The 22,569-nt window shown below is 39.8% G+C and overlaps 1 protein-coding gene across 3 annotated transcripts in view; it reads right to left on the minus strand.

Moving 5' to 3' along the window:
- The window catches only part of edil3a (EGF-like repeats and discoidin I-like domains 3a), a 102,243-nt gene extending 83,841 nt beyond the window's left edge, over positions 1 to 18,402 (minus strand). For 2 of the 3 annotated variants that reach the window (XM_068703835.1, XM_068703834.1), the window contains exon 1: positions 18,034 to 18,402. In XM_068703835.1, the coding sequence (XP_068559936.1) occupies positions 18,034 to 18,097 (64 nt within the window). In that variant the 5' untranslated portion in view covers positions 18,098 to 18,402. Of the gene's footprint in view, positions 1 to 6,270; positions 6,310 to 18,033 lie in introns of those variants that run through there. The other variant, XM_068703837.1, reaches the window with a different exon arrangement.
- Between the last annotated feature and the right edge of the window lie 4,167 nt (positions 18,403 to 22,569).

The raw sequence follows: 22,569 nt of genomic DNA on the forward strand, positions 1-22,569 counted from the left end.
GAAACTGCAACTGTTTAAAATCAATAATATCACAGACTGTATACTGTATGTGATTGCTTGTGGAGAGGATGTTCAGTCAAATAGAGCATCAAATTGCAATTCCAAGCATAACATAGAGAAAATCCCATTGGATCAGACTGTCTACAGGGAAGTGTTTTTGTAATGTGGTCAATACAGAGTGCAGACAGATCCAAGGCCTGATTCATACTGTGTTTTTGACACACAATCAATTTGTGGATGTTTTTTTTAAGTCTGCTCTTAAGTGTCAGTGTGCTAAACCAAGTGTCAGCAAAATTATATATATGTTTTCAATAGTGCTATGGCCAGTATTGATTGTCCACACCCTATAGAAGGCTACCTCAAGAATACAGAAGTGGACAAAATTGAACATGTTTCTCTGACAGTTGTCAATAAAATGCAATCCCTGATGGTGGTAATTGAAGTTATGTACAAATTCTGAGATTTGATCGATTCCTCGGGCAACAGATTGAAAACACAAGCATGTTACATGCCATAAAAAAAAATTCATTTACAGAATAAGTGCAGCTATTCTTCCAGAAATGATTCTAACCTGAATAACGGTTGTTGCACTGTGCAACAACCAGATGCCTTGCAAAGGAGGCTGACACGCACGGCAGTGCAGCAAGTGTTCCTTTTCAGCAGAGCAACTATTTCTAAGGTATGTTATCCATATTTTTTTTTTCTTTGTGCCCTACTGTGCAAAAGGATCTCATAACTAAAATATCTATGGGTGATGTCGTATAAATGTCTTAAACCTAACACATAACTCAGATGGATGGGCTTGTGTGGAATGGAATCTGTCACGTTAAAGATGATCCCAGGAGAAGTTGCTACAACTTGCAAAGCTGTTTTTATTCAAATAACCACAGTACTTGCAATAAAAAGATTCTGGTCAGGTGGCTTTCAAAACCGATAATAAAACATGAAGCAAGACAGTGGATATATACAGAGAAGCCCCCACTTCCAAGAAACAAATTTATATTTATTTGGTCTTCGCATCCAAATGAATAATGCAAGTCGGGATTATAACTGCAACAGTGAAAGAAGAAAAATGGAGGAGGGAGGCAAAGAAGAAGAAAGGGAGGAAACAGAAACACTAGACTACAGCAGTACAAGCCAAGGAGAAAAAGCCTCCATATGAGATGGCTCGCCACCATTTTAAATGAACAGTTCACACCAAAAGGAAAATGCTGTCATTTCCTTCACAAAAGTAAATTAGGCCCCTAAGTGACAAAGTGCACTGATGTAACGTAATGTTGCACAAGCTGTTTCCTGAAATGTGATCGCAAACCTCAGTTTACTTCACTTATCTGAGTTGGAACTCTAAAGGTTACAGGGAAAATTCAGATTTTTTAAAGTGGGGTTGTATTTGGTACTTATCCACAGTGTATTATAAACAGTAGATGGCGGTCGGAGCACCGACACAAGAGCTAAGCAATTTACTGCTGTGGAGAGAGGCACCAGCAAAATGTATTTTAGCCACTTAAATGAGAGACTTACTGAAAACAAATCATCATTTTAAGTGTTTACTTTATTCATCGCTTTAACTTGCCGTGAGGCAGCCTAAAAAAACCTAGAATGTTAACTGAAGGTCATTTGTAGACCGTGGATTTCTCAAAAGAAAGGTGTTTAAAGGTCATCATGAATACTCTTAACATATTCAACCAAAGGGCCTCTGAAGATGGCTCATACGCATGCTCTGGGAAAAGAAGAACATGCATCGGGAACCACATCACTGGAAGTCAGCAGAACTGACCTGAATAATATCAGAACAGCTGACGGTGTTCATGGAAATGCTGGAAAAAATCTTGTGCTTCAGGTAGAGGGTTTGGCATTGCAATGATCATATTTTGTCATTAGTAAAATTGTTACCACAACGCCCATACTATATGTACATACTGTATATATATATATATATATATATATATATATATATATATATATATATATACATATATATATATATATATATACATATATATATACATATATATATATATATATATATATATATATATATATATATATATATATATATATATACTGTTATCATTCAAATTCAATTTAAACAAGGTATTATTTTTTTAAGTTTTAAGAGAACAGCTGAAATAAAAGCTTCCAACAATCCACACCAAGTGATCTCTTCTTCCATTGTGTGTCTTGTTCACCAAATGACAAAGAACCCAAACTTCAAAGAGTAAACTGGATCTTTGTTTCATTGCCAAGTATGTATCTGAAGCGTAATTTGTTCACTTCAAAGAAGGGAAGAGAAAACCCTCACTCATTCCACTGTATTCCACATTGTTAGTGTAGAAAGGGAGGAGGGGTGAAACTCTCATTCCTCCTAATTGGATGTAATAGCTAGAGGGAATAAGCCCGATTTGGCCTCGGGGAGGGGATAGTGAGAAGAGAGAGAAGATGTTTAGAGAGGGCTGAAAATGCTAAACATCCATGGAAGAGTAGAAAGACAGACTACGTAGTCCCATCAAGCTGAACACATACACAGCCTACTGTTTAGAAGCAGCACAATAAAGATGTGCACAAAGAAGAAGGAGGAAGAAAAATGCAGGAATGTGGACTGGAATTAAAAGGCGCCAGAGAGGAGAGACACTGTGGAGAGAGTCTGAGAAAAGGCAGCACATCAAACATATAAACGGGTATTGGTAACAGTGAGCATGCTGGCCCCTAAGTCTGTGAAAGCTTTTGGGAGGACCTAGTCCAGAGAGAAGAACTAGGTCTGCGTTGCAGGGACATTTTGAAGATGAGAGAAACCTTTGGTGCTCCTGTGAAGTCAGTCAATTGCTGAGGGCAGTCCTTTAAACTTTCCCCCTCGTTGAATTAAACAAATTTCTACAGCTAGTGGAACTGAGGCTGATATTAGTATGGAGAGGTCCAACCAGTGATTTCCTCATTTCAAACAGAAATCAAACAGCTCAGTCAGACCAGCATCTATTATAGGGAAACTTCAAATTGAAGTAATTTCACTGCTATGGAATTGCCACAATCCCTTATGTTGCTCATGGCTGCGAAATCAATCTTTGCAGCTTTTTTGTGGAGAATTGAACTTTGGTGAACTTTGACAAGAGAATTTCACTCATTGACCAATTGCTGTCAACAGACAATGCTGAACTTTGAGAGACCAGACAGTCCAAAATGGAAGAAACTACACAGATGTGTATCATCCAATTTGATTTAGGCCTAATGATGTAATGTTAGGAGTATAAACAGCTGCAGAAATTAGATGTGACATGGTCTGAAGTCAGTCGTGACACATGGGTAGATGGAAAAAATATTTTCTCTTGGACCGTTAGCTTAGAGCTTTGAACATAGCCAGGCTAACAATTTCCCCCTGTTTCCAGTGTTTATGCTAAGCTAAGCTAACTGTTTGATGGCAACAGCTCCATGCTTTTACGAAATGAGAGTGGGTTTGATCGTCTCACCTAACTGTTAGCAAAAACATGATTAAGAATATCTCCGTAAATGTCAAACTATTTCTTCAACTTACTCACAGTTAACAACTCACAATGCCGCTGATCTTTTTGGCCTGGATGCATGCACACATTTTCACTTTCTAGTGTCAGAAGGCACTAACACAGACTGAAGTCTTCCATGTCAGTATGGAATACGTACGCAACATTACCCATTCATTATTTTTTTTTAATCTTATTCTTCTGTTGTTGAGCATGAAAGAACCTTTTGTTTCAACACCATTACCGCTCACCCCACCACATATATGATGTAAGCTTAACCAAAAGCTTCAGCAGCCATGGCCCAGAATCAGCCACCCATAATAAGTATGGTGTGGTGGAGCTTTGGTCACTGTGAGGTTAGAGGCTTCAACCAACATGATCATCATCTCAAAGGCTTGCGCACACAAAGTCTTCTCTTTGGAGTCCTTGTCTCAGAAACAACTTCTGTGGCCACAAAAACCTCCAACCATAGCACTCAAAGGAGTAGGAATCTTTCCTCCCAGCCAGAGGTATCCTAGCATCTTAGGTCTGGCTAAGCTCAAACCGCTTTCTCTGAGAAATGCTTTTGATTGTTTGAGACCACCTCCACTGCTCCTTTGACTTCATACTTGGAGTAAACCAAATTTACTTTTCAAACAGCTGAGATATATTCCCACAGGGGTCCTAAATTCCAGATAAGACCATCAAGGCTACAGTGCATGGTGTGGTTAAGACCTTTACTGTGCTCAGAGAGGGAAAGATGTGAGCATCTTAAGAGGAGGGGTTAAATAAAAACAAACAAAAAAAAAATGCCCACCAAGCTTCTTTCTTTTGTTTCCTGTAAAGGTCTCCATCCTTGTTAGGAGAAAGCTGGTCCCCCATTCTGCCCTCTATTGCTCTCATTACTGTGCATCCTGCCTCAGCCATCTCTAAGCCCTGCAGAGGTGCACAGAGGGCTTTCGTCGGAGGATAAGATCGATACCTTTCCTCATCATTGGCCAGAGGCAGCGATAATGCACTCAGCCCAGTGTCTAGAGGGTTCACCGGATTTTGCAGCAACCTGAGACCATGGACTGAATCTTTCCTCAGGTGAAACAGGTGCAGTTATGAACCATGAAGTCCCTAAAAAATAGAAAAGTGCAATGCTTCCAAAACTATGGTGACATTTTATTGGGGAACATTTTAAGATATTAAAACATATATCAAGGATTATATTAACTCACATAAGATGATTAAGAGAGATTTTACGCCACCCTACCGTTATAAACACAATCAGATGTAGGAGCACCACCTAATATAATGTTACAGGGTTAATGATTCACTGCATGATCAAGCCCCTTTTATGAATGCCTAATTCATGTTGAAAATTGGAACTCCACGGGGCAAAGCCCAGATGGTCCAACTCTGCAGATCCAACACAACACTGGACCTGACCCTGCAGGCTCAGCAGTAACACTATCATCACACACCAAGCTAACCCCTGACGGCCCTTAGCTGGTCTTCTGCATATATTTATGTATTGGCCTCAGCAGGTTAGTGATAAAGATGACTCACTCAGAAGTTAACTGCTGTGAATATTTCTTTTAGGTTTACTACCCCTTTAGGTCAATAGTAGAGCTTAATTAATGATGATTATGACAAGGCTTGTATTGTTACATGGTTATTTATGCAAGTTTGGCAGGAAAACGGTGTTGACAATTATAACTCCTCTGATCTGACACAAATTATCTGAAAGAAATAAAGTGAAGTTATCCCAAACTGCGAAATCAACAATAGTTCTACATAAAAGCAAGACACGTTTAACACAGATAGTACATGCCTTAAAATTCTAATATTCTCTTTTGCTACTATAGTTATCTTAAAAGATAAATAGTATGGTATAAATCTTATGGTAACCAAAAATAAATCACTGTGTGTCTGAATCTCTGTTGTAAATCAAAAACCGGCAGAGAAACATAACATCTATGATGGATTGTGTTAATTAACATAATTCATATGCATTCATTTTCAGGTTCAGCTATAGCTCATAAACATTTTACTGGATTCACAATATTATTTTCAATAATGCCATTGCAGTACAAGGAGAGAGTAAATTCAACATTCAATTTTAGATGGTTGCAGTGTTCAGATTGTTTCTGTGATACAGAACAAGTTTGTGCATTATTATTATTATTATTGTTTACATATATTTACCAGCATTGCATGGGACTATCTCGACAATACATACATTTACATTTCAGTGCAAAATTGTGTTGAACAAATCACAGATTTTGAATGGTTTCCACCTTTATTAATGGGCATCGCTTAAACCTTCTGTTCATTTTAGTGTTTGTCCTTTCTTCCACTGAGAAGCACAGTTGGGTCTTTCCCCATCCATTTAAAAATATTACAAATGCATAAAACAATTCTGTATGCCCTGCTAAATTCAAGCTATGAGTTTCTGAGAAAACAATACTCTCGGTCTTAAGGGAGCAATCATTGAGCAGGAGCTACAGTATGACTGCCCCCTCTTTTACTGCCTAAACATCCACTGGACAGCTGAGCTTGAGGCTCAATTCATATTTGCATCATGCTTCTCTCAGTTCTCTCTGCCCCCCCCCCCCCCGTTTCTCTGCATGCTCATTACATATGCCCTAGTTTGCTCGTCAGCCAGGAGAGCCTTGCTAGCCTCATTACAAACTTGGAAACCTCCCATCTTTTGTACCTTTTTTTTCAGCAATAAGATCTCTCACATTCATGCTTCTATCCCAGAAGTAGCATAAAATGATTCATCAAACATGTATAAAGAAGTGGAGCTCACATCTCATCTGAATCTTCACAGTTACTGCTGAAGAGGAAGGTGTCTGTGAAGGAAAGTGCTTGTGCAGATTAACAGGCAAGGAAAGACAAAAAAATGTAAACATTTTACTTGAAAACTGTGTCACTAATTCACAGGACTGATGCATATTCAACAGCACATGAAGGCATTTCTGTGACCCTGTTTGTTAAATGTACCTCATTAGCTCTCTTGTTGTCTTGATGTTTTCCATGTGGAATTTTGGATGAAAGGGAAATTATGCCACACAAATACACTCTGTGACTTTTGTGAAGTGGAGCTTCTAATGAGGACCAAGACACGTCTGGTTTGAACGGACCATTTTACTGTCTGAAACTGCAGTATTAGAAAAGTGAACATTTGACATGTGGCTTTCTAGTATAAATCATTATCTAGGTTAGCGTCAAGAAGCACATATGCTACAAAACGGCTCTTCAAAGTAAAAGCACTTCCTGTTTTATGCTTGTCACACTATACAGCTTAACATTATATTATACAATCAAACAATTCACAACAGTGACTGAACAACCCTCTAATTCAAAATCCACAATATGCACTAGTACAGCAAATTCAAATGTTTAGTCTTTTTGCGTGTGTATGTGTAAGAGACAGGGAGACAGCTTTTAAAGAGCCAATCATACATTTGATAAATCCAGGAAAAGCATTTTATTACATGTTATTATTAAACTTTTCTTTGCTTATGTCGAGAGTAAGATGTGAAGACTGATACCACAAGTCTGTCTGTGCTACATGTAGCTGATTAGCTTAGCTTAGCATAAGGACTGGAAAAAAAACAAGTTCTGTTTCAAAGAACCAATATACACCTACATGCTCCTTTAAAACTCACTAATTGTCACATCATATCTTGTTTATTTATTCTATACGTGAATCAAAGTGATGGCAAATAACAATTTGCCATTTTACGGGGGTGATGTGCCAGACTATTTCTTGGATAGGAGTTGTGACTCTCCACTGGTTGTCTGGCACGCTCACGCTGACAACACGACTTCATGAAACAGTCCTTCACAATAACCCTTTGTTAAATGGCAAATTGTTTTTAAACGTTGGTATTTGTACAAATTAAACAAATGAGACACAAGCTAATGGTTTGCTGGCTCCAGCTACATATTGAGCAGACAAATAATGAGAATGGTATCGATCTTCTCATTATTTGTCAACAAAGCAAAAGGGCATATTTCCCCTAGATGTCATTCTATTCCTTTAAAATCTCTTCTGACTGTCATCTCACAAATAATAACACACCCTGTTACACAATGCACTGTGCCACTCAATGTCTCGCTGCATAACAAGGCTCTTATACAGTACATTATACATTGACTTGTTTGGTTTAAGTCACACTGGCAATTCAAACTGTGAAAAATATTATAAAGGCAGCCATGTGTGATGTTGTTGTATGACTCTATATGCATGTTAGAAGGACATGAAAGAGTAGTTACAAAATATCTTCTGATCCTTGTTCCACTCATACTTCACACCCGCTGGCCTAAGCTGTGCATTGTGTGTACTGGAAAGGGCAGGCCTTGACAAATTGAATTTCTTCATCCTGCTTACTCCTTGGTCAGTGAATTTCATGTAGCAGGCGCTACTTCCTCAAAGAGCCACAGTATTGTGCGTGACAAGGCTCAGCGTACAGTAACTTTATGAGTGATGAAGTGCAGTCACGGCTGATTACTGGACATCAAACTGTTGTGGTGGAGCTACTTTTCAGTGATTATTTTGTGTCTCATTGAATAGACAGTTCACTGGAAATGAGTAACTGATGCATAACTGAATGACAGCATCAAACACACAAGCATCAGTGTGGACCCCAGGAAGACTAGCTGTTTGCCATGGCATCAGCTAATCATTTTTTTGTTCTTCTTTTATTCTGGGGACCCACTTTCTAAAAATGACAAACCATAGCGATCCAAATCACAACAGGTCTTTTCTATAAATTGAGAGAAGAGAAAATTGAATGTTCCTGACCGTTTCTAGGGCCACATCACCTTATATTATCATGAATAGTTAAACTTGCCATTTTGAAGAGATATACGTTTGATGTTAAATACTTTATAAATGAGACCAAATAGATGCATTTTGATGGAGTTAACAGGCTGTCACGTTCTTTTCATTAGTAAAAGAAAAACACGCTAGTCTTTTGTATTCGATTCAATATTATACGCAGGCTACAATTATCAGAAACATACGAACATTCAGGCTCCCTCATGTGGCTCAAAGATGTAGCGCAGATATAAATGTTAAAAGACTATGGAAGAAATTCTGCAAATTTGTTTGGTGACCCTAATACAATCTCTTGCGACCCACACCTGTGGTTCCCAACCCAGTCTTTGGGAATGATTGCTCTGAATAAGGTGTATCTGGTGTCAAACATACACAGTACAGGAAGCAGCTATGAAATAGTTTTATTTACAACATCAAGCTGCAGCAGCCACCTTAGAACCTTGATTTGATGTGTTATAATTATAACTTAGAGGGAGACAGGAGAGAGAGTCAGAGAGAGAGGGTGAGATATCCCACAAAGATCCCTCTTCAATGCTTTGAATTTAAAAATACGCTCTGTGATTTAAACTCTGTTATACTAAGTGACAACAACTGATAATCCATTGACAGTGTAGCAGTTAAAAATCTTCTCCTTTTATGTAACTACTGGATTATTACTAAATGTATTTATTTTGTCTTTCCTTCTGCTTTGCTGTCATAGGCTCCCTGCGATGTGCAAAGTCTTAAAAATATGCATATCAGCAAGTACAATGAAGGACTGATGCTGTATACTGCATACAGCATCATATACTCATCATATTAAATACACACAGACAGCGTGTGCAGGGCGTACAAGGCCCAAGGCTCAGGCTCCCGAGTGATAACTTTAATGACACACACAAAGACCGGTGTAAGGGGGTTTACAATGCGATCGCACCTGCAGCCAACTTTTAGGCGCGTGCCACACATTCAGAGTATATATCTTATCGACAATGTGTTCGCATGCTTTTGCTTGTGGGGGTGCTTGTTGGGCTTTGCTGTCCATGCAGAGAAACTTGGTGGTAATCCAAACCGATAGTGGTAGTGTTAAAGTAAATGTGTACCAAGAGACATTTTTATCTTTTAACACAGTAATATAATATCATCTTTTTGTAATAAATCCATCCCATTCTTTTAACTGATGTCCCTGTAAATATACACTGACATAACCTTTAGTCTGGCTACAGCAACAATCAGATAGTCCTCGGTTTTCTTATTGATCTAAAGTCAAATGGAGCTTAATAGCAGAAAAACACAAGCTCAAAAGTGCCCGTTGCTAAACCGCATCACTGCATTAAGTTGATTTCAACTTCTTCTTGTCACCAAGTCAGGGAGCCCAGCAGCTCTTTGCCACGCCCTGGGTTTCAGTGCTCATCGGAGTGAGTAACAGCTGAGTTATTGCTTGTTGTCGCCGCCTCAGATGAGTTTCACGAGACAAGTTCAATTTACTAGGGCTTCTGTTGGCCTATGATTACTCCTCTGAAACACCCCTAAAAAGAATATTTTGTAGAGAAAAAGCAATCTAATAATCGGTTACATACTTGCACCTAACAATTACATATCATAACGTAACATAACAACCTAAAAATGTTGCAACCCTTGCACTTTTTTATTAGCAACAATGGTCTGCAAGTTTTCCAATAAGCTTTACTTTACAGTTTGAAGACGAGTAGTTGCTTTTCATTGAACTTTATTTTAAAGGCGATTTCTATCCTGGCTCTCAGCTCTTCCCCCTGCCTGGTACTGAAAACCCCAAAGGTAATCTAAAACATCTGGTCTGGAGATATTCCACTTAAATAAAATTGCACTTCACTTCTCAATGTACAGCATATACTTCATGCCACTATCTCAAATAACCCTTTTGAAAAGTGCTTGGCACTAGTCCAGGCCAGTTTGTTTATATCTGAGTTGAATGTGCTTTCACTTGAAATGCAGCATTATACAGATTGTTAATTTCAAACACATAAAGAATTGTTAACATTTCTTTTAATAGATAGGGTCCTTCTTGTTTTCAATCAATCACCAAACAACCCCTTGTGGGCATTCAGCACAATCTAGTGTAAAGCAGGCTGGCTGACATGATAAATAAAGCGATGCTGTTTTTGTTTTCTTGGCAAATGAGTGAAGTATAGATGCACATCCACACTCTGCTTAAGAGCCAGAACTGCAGCCTAGACTTTGTGTGGTGACATTTCTGGGTTACCTCTCTCAGCTTCGAGTACACAAACCTACCCAACTGCACACACACACACACACACACACACACACACACACACACACACACACAGGAAATAACACGGCATCATCAGTACAGGTATTGTCATAATCAAATATAAGTTAAAACGCTGTAAACTACAGAGCTGATGAGTCTGGGCATTAGATGAAATGCACAAACAAATCCTAAAACAAGGCTTGTATCTACACTTCACTCATTATACGTGAAGAGTACGAGACGAGTGAGTAAAAAGAAAGAGATAATCAGAACAACGACTGTACATAAAGAGAATAGTAAAAGACAGATAGCACCCGGCACAAAAAAAATTTGAGACGCATTATTGTCAACCAGCGACTACTTTTTAGTTCATTTAGATGAACATGCATTTCTTAGATTCTGTGGCATCATTTACTGTACATTCAAACAACAGAAGAGTTAATGACTCAAGTTTCCTTTAGACCCTGGTGTGTAGACTGTCACATGAGTGCTCATGATTTAAGTGTGCTTTTAGAATAAGAATAAGTAGCCTGCATCTCCTCAGGGCTTGTTGGAAGTAAGAATTTAAGCCACCTGCACCCATCTGATCTCAAATAAGTAGATTGGGCTTATTGCAAGTGCAGTGGCGTTCCAGAGCCCGACGGGGAGACTTTATCTGACCAAAGCAAAGCTCATTGCTTTAACTCCTCAATCTGTTTTTGACTAAAACAGACTTAACTCCAGTCTGCAGCAACAAAAGAAAGCTTGTCCTATAAATACAAGCATAAATGTTGCACGCTTTGGGTTTATTTGATCCCCCTTATTTTATCCTCCTATTACAAAGTTAATATGAGACTGGAGGACCTACACACACCTGATGATGCCATAAAACTGAAACGATACACACACATTATCGGAAAAGTCTTTGATAGATGGAAACAAATATATAAATTACAAGCAAAAAAGACATTTATATCTTCACACAGAAGATGTTAGATTGCAAAAATGTGTCAGGAGCTGGCTTTTTGTGTAAGGATGAAACATTCAAACGTTCAAAGATCTATGCGTCATTCATCCATCCATGTACAAGCTTTAAACTCTCAAGAATGACATTTCATTTTTAATCTCACTGTCTTAAAGCTTTGGTCTCACAAAAGAGCTTAAACAGACTCAAACTGCTCACACCTCCTCAGATTTTCAGGCTGCTGCAGTACTGCACTTAATCCAAAATAATTTATTCTGCTTATTGATCTGCAGTGGAGAAGTGGACTCTTTCACTCATGGCCAGCAATCATAATGAATGGCCGTTGCTGTTCTGACACTCTCCTGACAAAAATAAAGGGAGGGTCCAGGACGCTCAGTATTCACTCCCACTGCAATAGCCAAAGTTGTTGCTAACATGGGTAACGAAGCTAACCCTTTTGCATTAATCAGTAGGCAAAAGACATGGCAAGGGAATTTGGCTTGAGTCTTATATATTTTCATTGTCATTGCGATATAAACATGCACGATTAACACATGACAAAAGACGGCCTGAAACACAATGAAACCCTGTATCATACAGGCCCCGGGGCCAAAAACTGTAGCATTTATTATCAGCCTCTCCCCTTCTCTGTATCGGGGCTGTGGAGAAGCTCTCCACATACATACCCAAACACACACACACACACACACACACACTCAGTAACTTTTAGCACACAACATATGCACACATTCCTGAAAGTTGTTTGCTACTTGTTAAAACACATTTTAGTATAAAAAAGCATCTTAAAAACCCATAATTCCCTGATGCTTTGGCCTGGCTTGCAATACACTGGTGGAAACGCTGCAGAGAATGATGACATTTGGGCTTTCCCATTTAATGGACAAGCAAAGGAAGCAGAATGAAGTTAAGAAAAACAGTTTTAGGAACAAGGCCAGTACACAATTGTTTGCAGTGTATTTCTCAGATTTATGCAATCAACGTCTGAGGTCAGAATTTTCAAGTAAAACTGCTAACTTCCGACCCCCAAGCGGTCCAGGTTCATGACACCAAACGTAAACAAAAACAACATGGCTGACCGTGACAAACATACACGATTAAACTCTCAGCAGAGCAGCCTGTATAAGTGAAAAAGAGGAAGAGATTGTTTACGGTTACCAGCTACCTAATAATATTGCCGAAATATTTTGACATAAATTTACATAAAGAAGTTTTAATATATGAAAATATGTATTGTTTCAATTAAATACAGGCAAATTAACTTTACGTAGCCTTTGAGTTGATAGTTAGAATTTAAAACGTGCGCTTCCATGGGTGTTGCTATTACTATGTGACGTCACACAACTGCTTCATCATGAAGTCGAGGTAGAAGGATTTGCCCTAAGTTTAGTAGGAACTCTTTGAGTGGCGTTCCATGGTACTTTTTCTGGTAGGAGGTTGGAAATACTGAGTTCCAAGTTGTGTGGAATGCAGCACAAGAGCTCTAATCTAATGTGAGTTTTTTCAATCCCAGGCTGTGTAGACGATAGAGAAGTCTAAACTAACTTTTCTTATGCAATTAGCACAAACCCCAACCATCTCAAATGTAAAACTATAAAGCTTCATTACAATGTAGCCTTATGCTACTTATTGCAAAAGACATTATGATTGCAGTGTTGACACTTTATTGATCTCGAAGCAACGTTTGAGTTTAAAAGTGAATCATTGACTTTAATCAGTAATTAGTCTGGCCTGTAAGCCATAGCACAAATTGTGATGAATGTGTATAATTATATTACATAACAATATGAAAACGTAAACATAATTTGAGAATAATTTCAGCCATTTTCCGCGGTTGCAGCCAGAGCAAACGTATGTGATTGACTACAAATGTAGTGTTGATTAGCTTTTACTTCCTGCTATCAAGATGAATTTCTATGAATACAATTTAAGGCAAAGTTTAAAATGATATTTCAACATCACATTAAACTGGTTTATTAAACCACTGTTCATGCAGTGCAGTAATGTTGAATAGTGCTTTGCACTTTACTATATCTTTGATATTGAACCTGTACCTGCTACATGTTGCATGTTAAAAATGATTTGTCTTAACAGCAATTTAAGGCCAACTGTACCATAAAATTACATTATCTACTTCAGGCTAAATGTGTTCTATCTGGATGGCTTTGGATGGCTTTTTTCTTAATATAATATTTCTTTTTAGTTCATCAAGAGAGTCGCAAGCCTCGGGAAAATCCCAAACAATATTTTACAGTTCATTTCAAACAAGACATCATATGACTTCATTATGTGCAATGGGTTTTTTTGCCACACACATTGTGAGCCCACAGTGTGGTCCCGGCTTGTGCCTCCAAAAGTTGAATCATTAATCGTGACCCAGTGGGATTACTTAAAACCAGCATGTGGTCTTGTGATTGCTCGAACTATGAAAGGATGTGCTGCTGCATGATCTAGCTGAAAAAGTGAAGTAGTCCTACACTCAATATGAAATGACACTACAAACGAAAACATTCATATAATCTATATACTTTTAAGACGATCTCTGCTTATGCCAGCCGTCATAGTGTAACATGCTGCTTTTAACGAATGCTAGGCTTTTAAGTTGTCTGGGAAAATACAGAATCAATGTTTCCAGAGTTTTGTGAACAGAAACATCAGAGATCGATTTAAGGATTAGGGGAAAACAGGGTAAGTCTTGTGTGAAAAGAGGCTATTTTTTTTACTGCTGATTGTCTTTGTGTTTATTCCTTTTCACTGTCTAATGTACAAATGAGCTGATAAGCCTTAAGTCACCTTGAAAATCTAGAACTGGACTAAAGCACAGGGCGTAGCATACACCAATATCTTGTGATTACAGTGAGTCTGTGCTGGCTCAAACAACGTATTTTACAATTGTGCTGCCCGTTCTTATCTCAGGGCCATGTTAAAGTTCTTTGGTGAGCACTTCCTCAGCGTGCGTCTTTGCAACCTCTGTAACCGTCCTTCTAGTAGCCCGCCAATAAGTCAAGCATGAAATGTAGGCGGGACAACAGAAGCCCAACTCCAGCAAAGACAAATAGCTCCAAATTCATTAACTTGTCAGCAGAGGAGTCAAATGATCATAATTAATATGATTATCTGCACTGACAATGAACAGCCCAATCAAATTCCACAAACATGAAAAAATAAAGAGTGGTCAATGTCAATGCAGCAACAGGAGATGGTTTTGTGAAAAGATTGATTCCTATATGTTCTGATAACACATATCGTATTCCTTTGTGTGCATGTTGTCGTCCAATGAGTTGCTTTCATTCCTTTGGTTATCATGGCTGCTGATCTGACAGAGGTCTGACCTCTCTCGACTGATTGAAGACTGTGCCATTTAAAACCAGAGTGAAGGGCACTGTAGGAGGTTGCCTGTCATTGTTATTAAAAGTCACCTAGACGTCCTCCATAACCTTCAGTGGCCACTGGCCAGTAAATTTAATGAGCTTTTAGATGGATCACTATCATCTGCATGCATTTAAAGAGAACATCTATTAATATCCCCAACTGTTTGCAAACACAAGCTCGGCTTATTTTCTGCACAGTGGCAGCAAGTTCTCTGAAAAGTATTTGATTCAAAAAGGTAATTCAACAATTAACTTAGAGATGTGCATTATCTCCAATGGTGAGAAGGCTAACTATGAAACTGAGTCTTTAGACTTTTGAAAAATGGTCAATACTAAAACTGAAACAAACAATTATTTGTATGTTCTTGATTCATTTTAAAAGTCTATAAAATGTCAGAAAACTTAAGATAGTATATTCAGATTGCTTGTTTTATTCGACCAACAGTCAAAAAGGCAAAAATAGGCTATTCAGTTTACAGTCAGATATGACAAAGAAAAGCATGTAAATCATCACATTTGAGAAGCTTTAACCTACGAATGTTTGAAAAACGTAATGAATTCTTCATCAAAATAGTTGTTGATTCCTTTTCTGTTGTTGGACTAATCAATGAATCAACTGATTGCTGCAGCTCAAGCCAATATTGTACTGCTGCAGCAATTTGTTTACAAGTCTGAGGTTATATATTTGCAGTGATCAATACATCATATAACTCATGAAAATTATAGCCCACTGTGCATATACTGTAAAAAAAATAATGCGTTGGAGGAAATGTAAGTGAGTTAGTCTGCACTGTGCTGTAGGCAATCCACGGCCCCAGGATACCAAAAGCAGTATTTAGTTACAGCCAGCCAACAATTTCCATCCAACTCAATTCTAGCTAGGTCTTTTGTTTATCCAAATGTACCAGATGCCATTCCTGCTAACAAGGAAGTAGCCTTCTGTCAGTCTTTTCCTCATGTTTTAAACTGACCGAAATCTACAGTCGGTGAGCATGATGAGCAACTGATCAGGGAATATAAACCCACAATCATTCTGGAAATCACAATGCTTCTACATCTGTGCAATGTGTTACTTCAAATGTGTTAAGTGAGTGAAATCTTTGAGCGAAATGAACAGTGACCAACAATATTAACACTAATCACGATTCACCAACAGCGGACAATCCCATCGCCCCTCCAGATGGCTGTCCATTTGCTTAAAAGGCTGTAATTGCGCGACCATAATAACAAGACTGAGACTAAAATTAAGATGCATAAAATTCATTAAAGCCGACTCTCTAAACAAGCACAAAAGCATTGTTCATACAGAGGGCCCACTGGTGCAGTCATGTGCTTTGTCCAGGCAGACAGGCTGGATCCCAAACAATGTGTGAGAGTCAGCACCAGTAACCAACCAGAGGAAGTGATGTATTGCACACTGACGTGGAACAATGCAGCCTGTTTACCTGAAGGAGAATGTTTCTGCCCCATCAATTTGTTTCAGTGGACAGAGGCACCCTGTGACATCCTGAATAGAGTGTTTGTTAGCAGCTGTCTCTGAAGACACCTGCTACCTTTGAGCAAGCACAAAAGGTAAGTATAACGCAGCTTTTCTATAATACAAAGAGATTTCAAATCACCACAACGCATTCCTTATGACGGGAAGTTTGAATGCTGCTGGACCTTTGGAGCCCGTCCAGAGCAGTTATGTTGCTAAAATAGCAGCCAGGGTGACCGAGGATGCTCACAGAAAGAGCAAACACAGTTTAGACTCTCCATTCACCTCCATGCCATGCGCAAACCAGCTCCTTGTGTGAATGAGGTTACAGCTGTAAGAAACAGATGGACAACAAAACCTTTTACAATACAACCAATTTAACTGGGATGTGATTAATTGAGGGACAAGTTCAGGGTGTATTTTTAACTCACTGAGCCTTGAAACAAGTCGACCCACGGCACTAAAGCTCCCCGCTTTTCCTCTGCATCCATTATGCCGGCCTACCAGGGAGTATTATGTCTTCTAGCGGCATATTCTGAGTTGACACTGCGAGGCTTAGGGAGCCTTAGAAACTCTGCTTACGGCTCACTCCTGGTGTGGAGACTGAGGTCTGTCTGACATGTGGGACTCCTGAGGCAAGCATGTTGCTAAATGAATAGAGACAGAACGGATGGCATGACCCACTTCCATAAGGGCTACACTGCTTTCTTTACCCAACTCCCACAGGTACTGTTCTGCACTGTTCATGGAAAATATACAGCACGGGCAAAAGCTTCAATATTTCTATCACCAGAAACTGGAAGGGCAAAGGAGGGGGGTATGTCAAATTATTTGAATGCTGATCCAGTGGGTCAGGTGAATATTGAAGCTTTCAACAATTGCTTCTCTACATAACACAGTCTGACAGTTTTCTGCAAGACTCTACATTATACTTGCAAGGCACAACTGACCTTCTCTTGGTGACATCTTAGTCAATAATGGTGCCCTGATGCAACTAATACCGGAGGCTCTCTAGCATATCTCCTCGAAGCAAAAGCATCTGTGTCTGCCTAAAGCCCACACTGTCGAGACATCTTTCAATTTATCTGTTTTTCTAAACTCAAATTATTAAAGAGGAAAAAGTGACGTAATTTCTGTCTTCACCGACTGGGGCTATATCTGGACGCACAGCTTCTTTTTATCCTCTGGAAGCATCACGGAGGAGCGAATAAACAGCTGAAGATCATCACTGCGAGGGCGCACAAAATACTGGAGCAGTGCACAGTGCTACCTTAGAATGTACGCGCCTGATGCATCGACCGATTTGGCCCCTTGTCACAGAACAATTACGCACGGATAAAACATTGATTCATCTGTTTGATCGACTCAAACAAGTGTCCTTAAAACGCAAATAAACCAATTAAGTAGCAAGTCGTGCAGAGACTACAAGCGGTAGTTTTATGTTGCCAAACCGTGCTGAAAGGCTGATGGTGTTAAACCATACAGCCTCTCCATACACGCACATTACATTATGCTCAGCTATTGATGTGGGCCTCCCTCTTTGAAATAATCGTATTCAGGCTACTTGGACATGTAAAGATGCTCCGATCGCTGGTGATCAGTTTTGGGGGACTCCCACGCAAAAAAAGGCTGGTCGTGTAAAAAAATGTTGACAACGCTAATGACGGCCAGTCACTTTTCCACTCACCTATCACATGCTGCGGGACAGCGGCGCCCAAACACAGGGCGATGGAAAGGAGTAGCGGTCCCATCCTCTCACAATTAACAGGTCTGACTTCCAAGGTTACGGAGGTGTGATAAAAAAAAAATCACGGAGCAATAGTCAAAAGTTCTCTCTGCTTCGCTCTCGCTGGGCTGTGGGATTGCTCTGGGATCTGTTGATGTCCTCTCAGATGAAGTCCACCTGTGTGAAAGTCGGCAGAGCTGACGATCTCGCCACCGGGGTTGTTTCCGTGCAGGAACAAGTGAACTGTGCCTGCCTGGTCCCCCCCCCTCTGCTGCTGCCTTCCCAGCTCCTACCGCAGTGGTGCGATGTGCTGGAGAGAGCGGCGTGTGTGCCCAACGCTCCCGCACAACTGCAATCAAGCTACCCAAGCTGCATAAAACATCATTTCCTGACCAGATTTCCAAAGTAAAACCAAACAATTAAATTCGTTTCGATTCAAATATGCTCCATTGGATTCAAGGGGATGCACAGGAGGGTTAGGTTAATACACGATGCGTTACATGCATTATTGTATCGTATTTACATACAGTCTGGGTCATAATTGCCATGCAGTAGCTATGAAGGCTTACGCAAGATGTTTTACTAGATAGCTGACTTAAGATATTTTTTTTTAATGTATTACATTGACAAAAGGTATGTGACATGTATGATACTCCACTATTATAAAGTTAAGCTTTTGTTTTGAAGATACTGTTCCCCTCACATCCGGGCTAGACGGTGTATATTGACGCAGCTTCAAGGACAGTCCCCGTTCGGCTCACCGGAGGATGTGCGCTCCACGGTCGGTCACAGTAAACCGACTGAGGCTGTCTTTCCCTTCTCTTCTCCCAAAGAGCACTTCCAAAAGTCTGCCGGGGTTCGGGCTTGAAATCAGCCACTTTTGCCTTTCCATAACGTCTTTTTTTTCACTCTACATGGCTTGCTTTTCAAGTCTGCGTAAATTGGATAGCTATTTCAAGTATCTTCTCTCTGGAAAGTTGGGTGGAGATCTGAACCAGCATGGTCACCCAAAATAATGAATTAGGCAATAATTTCGATAAGATATTTGGTTAATACAATGATTTGCTTAATTTAATTCACTGAAGCACAGCGTAACAAACATGCAAGTAACTTTGATTTCAAGGATATCAAAGGTAAAGAGTGCCCATACTGCAACATGGATATCATGAGTACGCCAATGTAGCCATCAGCTACCGAGGGGAACTACACATGATCTGATGATCTTACTGAAAGGTTGATCTTAATGACCTGCTTGGGATTTCAAATATCCATCCATACAGGCACCACTGACAAGGCACTGATGAAATTTGAATGTAAACTGCTATCTTACAGAGCTGTGGCATTTTCAAAATTAGATTATTTTGCACACTGGTAGGCACCACACTGATTCATGTGCGAAATTTCAGGCACCACCTGTTGGTCTTTGATGAAACTAGAGGCTAAATAAATCTTACACTGATTAACCCTCGGCGGGGACTAAAATTACCTATTTAAAGCAAGTGTAATTTTTCACAATGTTTTTTTGCACATGTATTGTACTCTCTGTTAACTGTTAAGTATAATATTTGATGGCCAAAATAGGAGAGTTAGAAGTTTTCACTCTAATTGTTAGAACAATGGCCTCCTCGAAGGATATGCAATTTGGGACTTGATGTTCTTCTCTGCTGACATTTACTGTAGGTCAGCAATTGGTCGTTTGGGAGAACGCATCATTTTTAAGGGACACCATGCTTCCTGTTTAATGCCAGTTTCTGTTTCCACACATTTTAGTTTCGAATTTTCCACAACTGAAAACAGAGGAGTGCGAGGCTCAACTTTAAGCTGATGCCATCGGCCAACATCCCATAGTTATCAGTCTGACCTTGAGGTGTTTCCGAGCTCCTCGTCATGAATCATGAAAGATATCAAGTGTCTTATGGCTTAATGTAGATAGAGACCTATAACTGTATGCACTTGGTCAAGACCTATAAATCATCTGCAGTTCCAAAGTGTCTACTATCATCTCAATGAGACAGTGCCCTCTATTCTTAAGATCACAGCACCACCCATTGTTTCAAAAATATGGTGTTATTTCACTTGAATTACATTTAGTTTGGAGTTGGATAGGAATTCACCCTTGAAATCAGATGAAAACAATAACATTTTTTTATTTTTGTTTGACTAGCTAGCAAGCACAAAACTGGCACAAAAGTCCTCATTAGGCTTCAGTTTTTATGTGTGCCAGACAGACAGAGAGAGAGAGAGAGAGAGAGAGAGAGAGAGAGAGAGAGAGAGAGAGAGAGAGAGAGAGAATCAAACAACAGAGATTATCAGAGAGGATTCACAGAGGCTTGCTGGTAAATCTGTACACTAAATACAGGCCCCTTGACCCCCCCTCCAGTCTCTGCTGCCAGCCTATACACACTGAACACAGCTCCTACAACTGTTTTGTAAATCCTCCACACAATATCTAAACCTCGCCACAGCCAGTCCTTCTTCTAACTCAACTCTTCTCGTCTCCTTTGCCCTTGTCGAGAGGCTGAGCTCAGACCAGTGAATCCTCTTCAGCTCACATCCATCCTCATTAAGGCCACGGGGACCCATTTAGGATGAGCAACGGGCTGTAAAACTCAGTGACCTTTTAATTTTTTTACTCATTTACTGCTGTTTTTATTTCAGCCGCTAGCGCGGTTGCCGCGTTTTTGTTGCAGCTAAAGTTACAGAGTTGGAGAGGAGTGGATGCTATTTCTCTTCCAGCATTAATCCGCACCTTGAAGGGCACACCGATGTTATCCTTTCATCCAAATGAACATGGGGGGGCTAAAGGACCTTTAGGATGCAGAAGTTATCCGAAATCAAAACTTAATGGGTGAAGACTTTATGAATTCAGACTATAAGAATGTACTATTGGCATGAGGCTTTATAATCTAGCGTGCCCTCAGCATTTTCATAACCATAATTTTAATGAGGTTAACCTCTTTAAAACAGTGGATAAGGGGCTAATCACTTTCACCCTCCTTGCCTGTCTGTGTTTCTATCAGTATGCCCCCTCTTCTTTCTCGTTCCCTCCGTCTCTCACAGGGGGAGAAGAGGTTTTTCATATCCACACGCTCCCGCTCTCATCTCTCATGTCTCCAGGTTCTCGCGCTCTCCTTCCCAATCAGAATGCTTGAGTCTTGTTCAAGGTCTCCCTTTTTCTCTCTGCACTCGCCACAAAGACAGTCTAACAAAGGCCTAAGGCAGGGAAAGAGAGCGATCGGGAGACAGCAAAGGGATAGAGGCGGTGGTTAGAAGGGTGGTGATGGCGGCAGGAGGCACAGAGCAGGATGGAAACAGCGAGATAGTAAAGGAGATGGATGAAGAAAGTGGGAGAGACAGAGGGAGCGAGGGGCAGATTGAGACAGTAAGGAAGGCAAGCAACACTAAATTAGATGCTCTTGGAGAAGAGACAGTGAATTAATTCCAAAGAGAATATTGCATTCTATCGTCTTTTTCCTTCCTCTTTCAGCATTGAGACACACAGCGGAGTTATGTGTTCCCCCAGCAGGCTTCTCTATTTTTCTCCTCTTCTGTTAATCCCAGGCCGGTGATAGCACTGGCACCAGCTCATGCTTTCCCTCTCTTTGTCATGCTTATTAATATACTTTTTTTTCTGCAGCAAATATAATGAACCGAGTGCTAGCTTTACAAATGCACCAGAAATGAGATTTTGATTGAGCTATGGTTGTGATGTTCAATATAAAACTACTTTGAGCATTTAGGCATTTTGGACAGATTGCACAACTGCTATAATAGTACTGGGTATTTGATCTCTAAATAATGATACAAAAAGGAAAAGAAAAACACAACTGTCAAGATAAAGCATTCACATCAAAAGTATTCCTATTTTTTTTCTTTTACAATGTCACCCATTGCTTTTAGTTTTCTAGAATGAATGAACCATGATACATTGCCTAACAAGGAACATTTTCCATAACTCGCCCCCACTGTGTGACCATAAAAATGACGAGCTGCCATTGTGCACCCCATCCCATCTGTTTCCACTACGAATACGTCCAAGGCAGCAATCTGGTGGTTTGACTGAAACACTGGCCTGAGCCCCATCATCCACAAACCTGTATTTCTTATTTAAACTAGGTTGGAAATCATAATATTTGGCTGGGTTTGCTGAGTAGTCAGCTATGCTCCGCTGACGAGCTACTCTACAGTGTTTTTGTCAGTTTGTGCTGAATGCATAATAGAGTGATATATTGGGTTCTACTGAATGATTGACATGCGCTTTTACCCGGTTCTTAACTTTCTAAAATTCGTATAGCTGTTTAATTTACCTAGGAATTTAGCTCGAATAATTTAACATCTGTCAGAACTGACTTAATGAGTGGGGTGCAAGTAATCCTACGCATACATCTGCATCAAAGGCCTACGTTCACACTTTCTTAGTCTTTAATTCAGTACAGTATCAGTCAGTGTCTGAAAATAATTTCATTTTAGACGGCATCACTGGAATAGCTGGAGATA

Source organism: Cebidichthys violaceus, unplaced genomic scaffold (assembly GCF_023349555.1).
Source record: "Cebidichthys violaceus isolate CVI_PGR_0920_01 unplaced genomic scaffold, fCebVio1.0.p SCAF_9, whole genome shotgun sequence".
NCBI classification, from domain to species: domain Eukaryota; kingdom Metazoa; phylum Chordata; class Actinopteri; order Perciformes; family Stichaeidae; genus Cebidichthys; species Cebidichthys violaceus.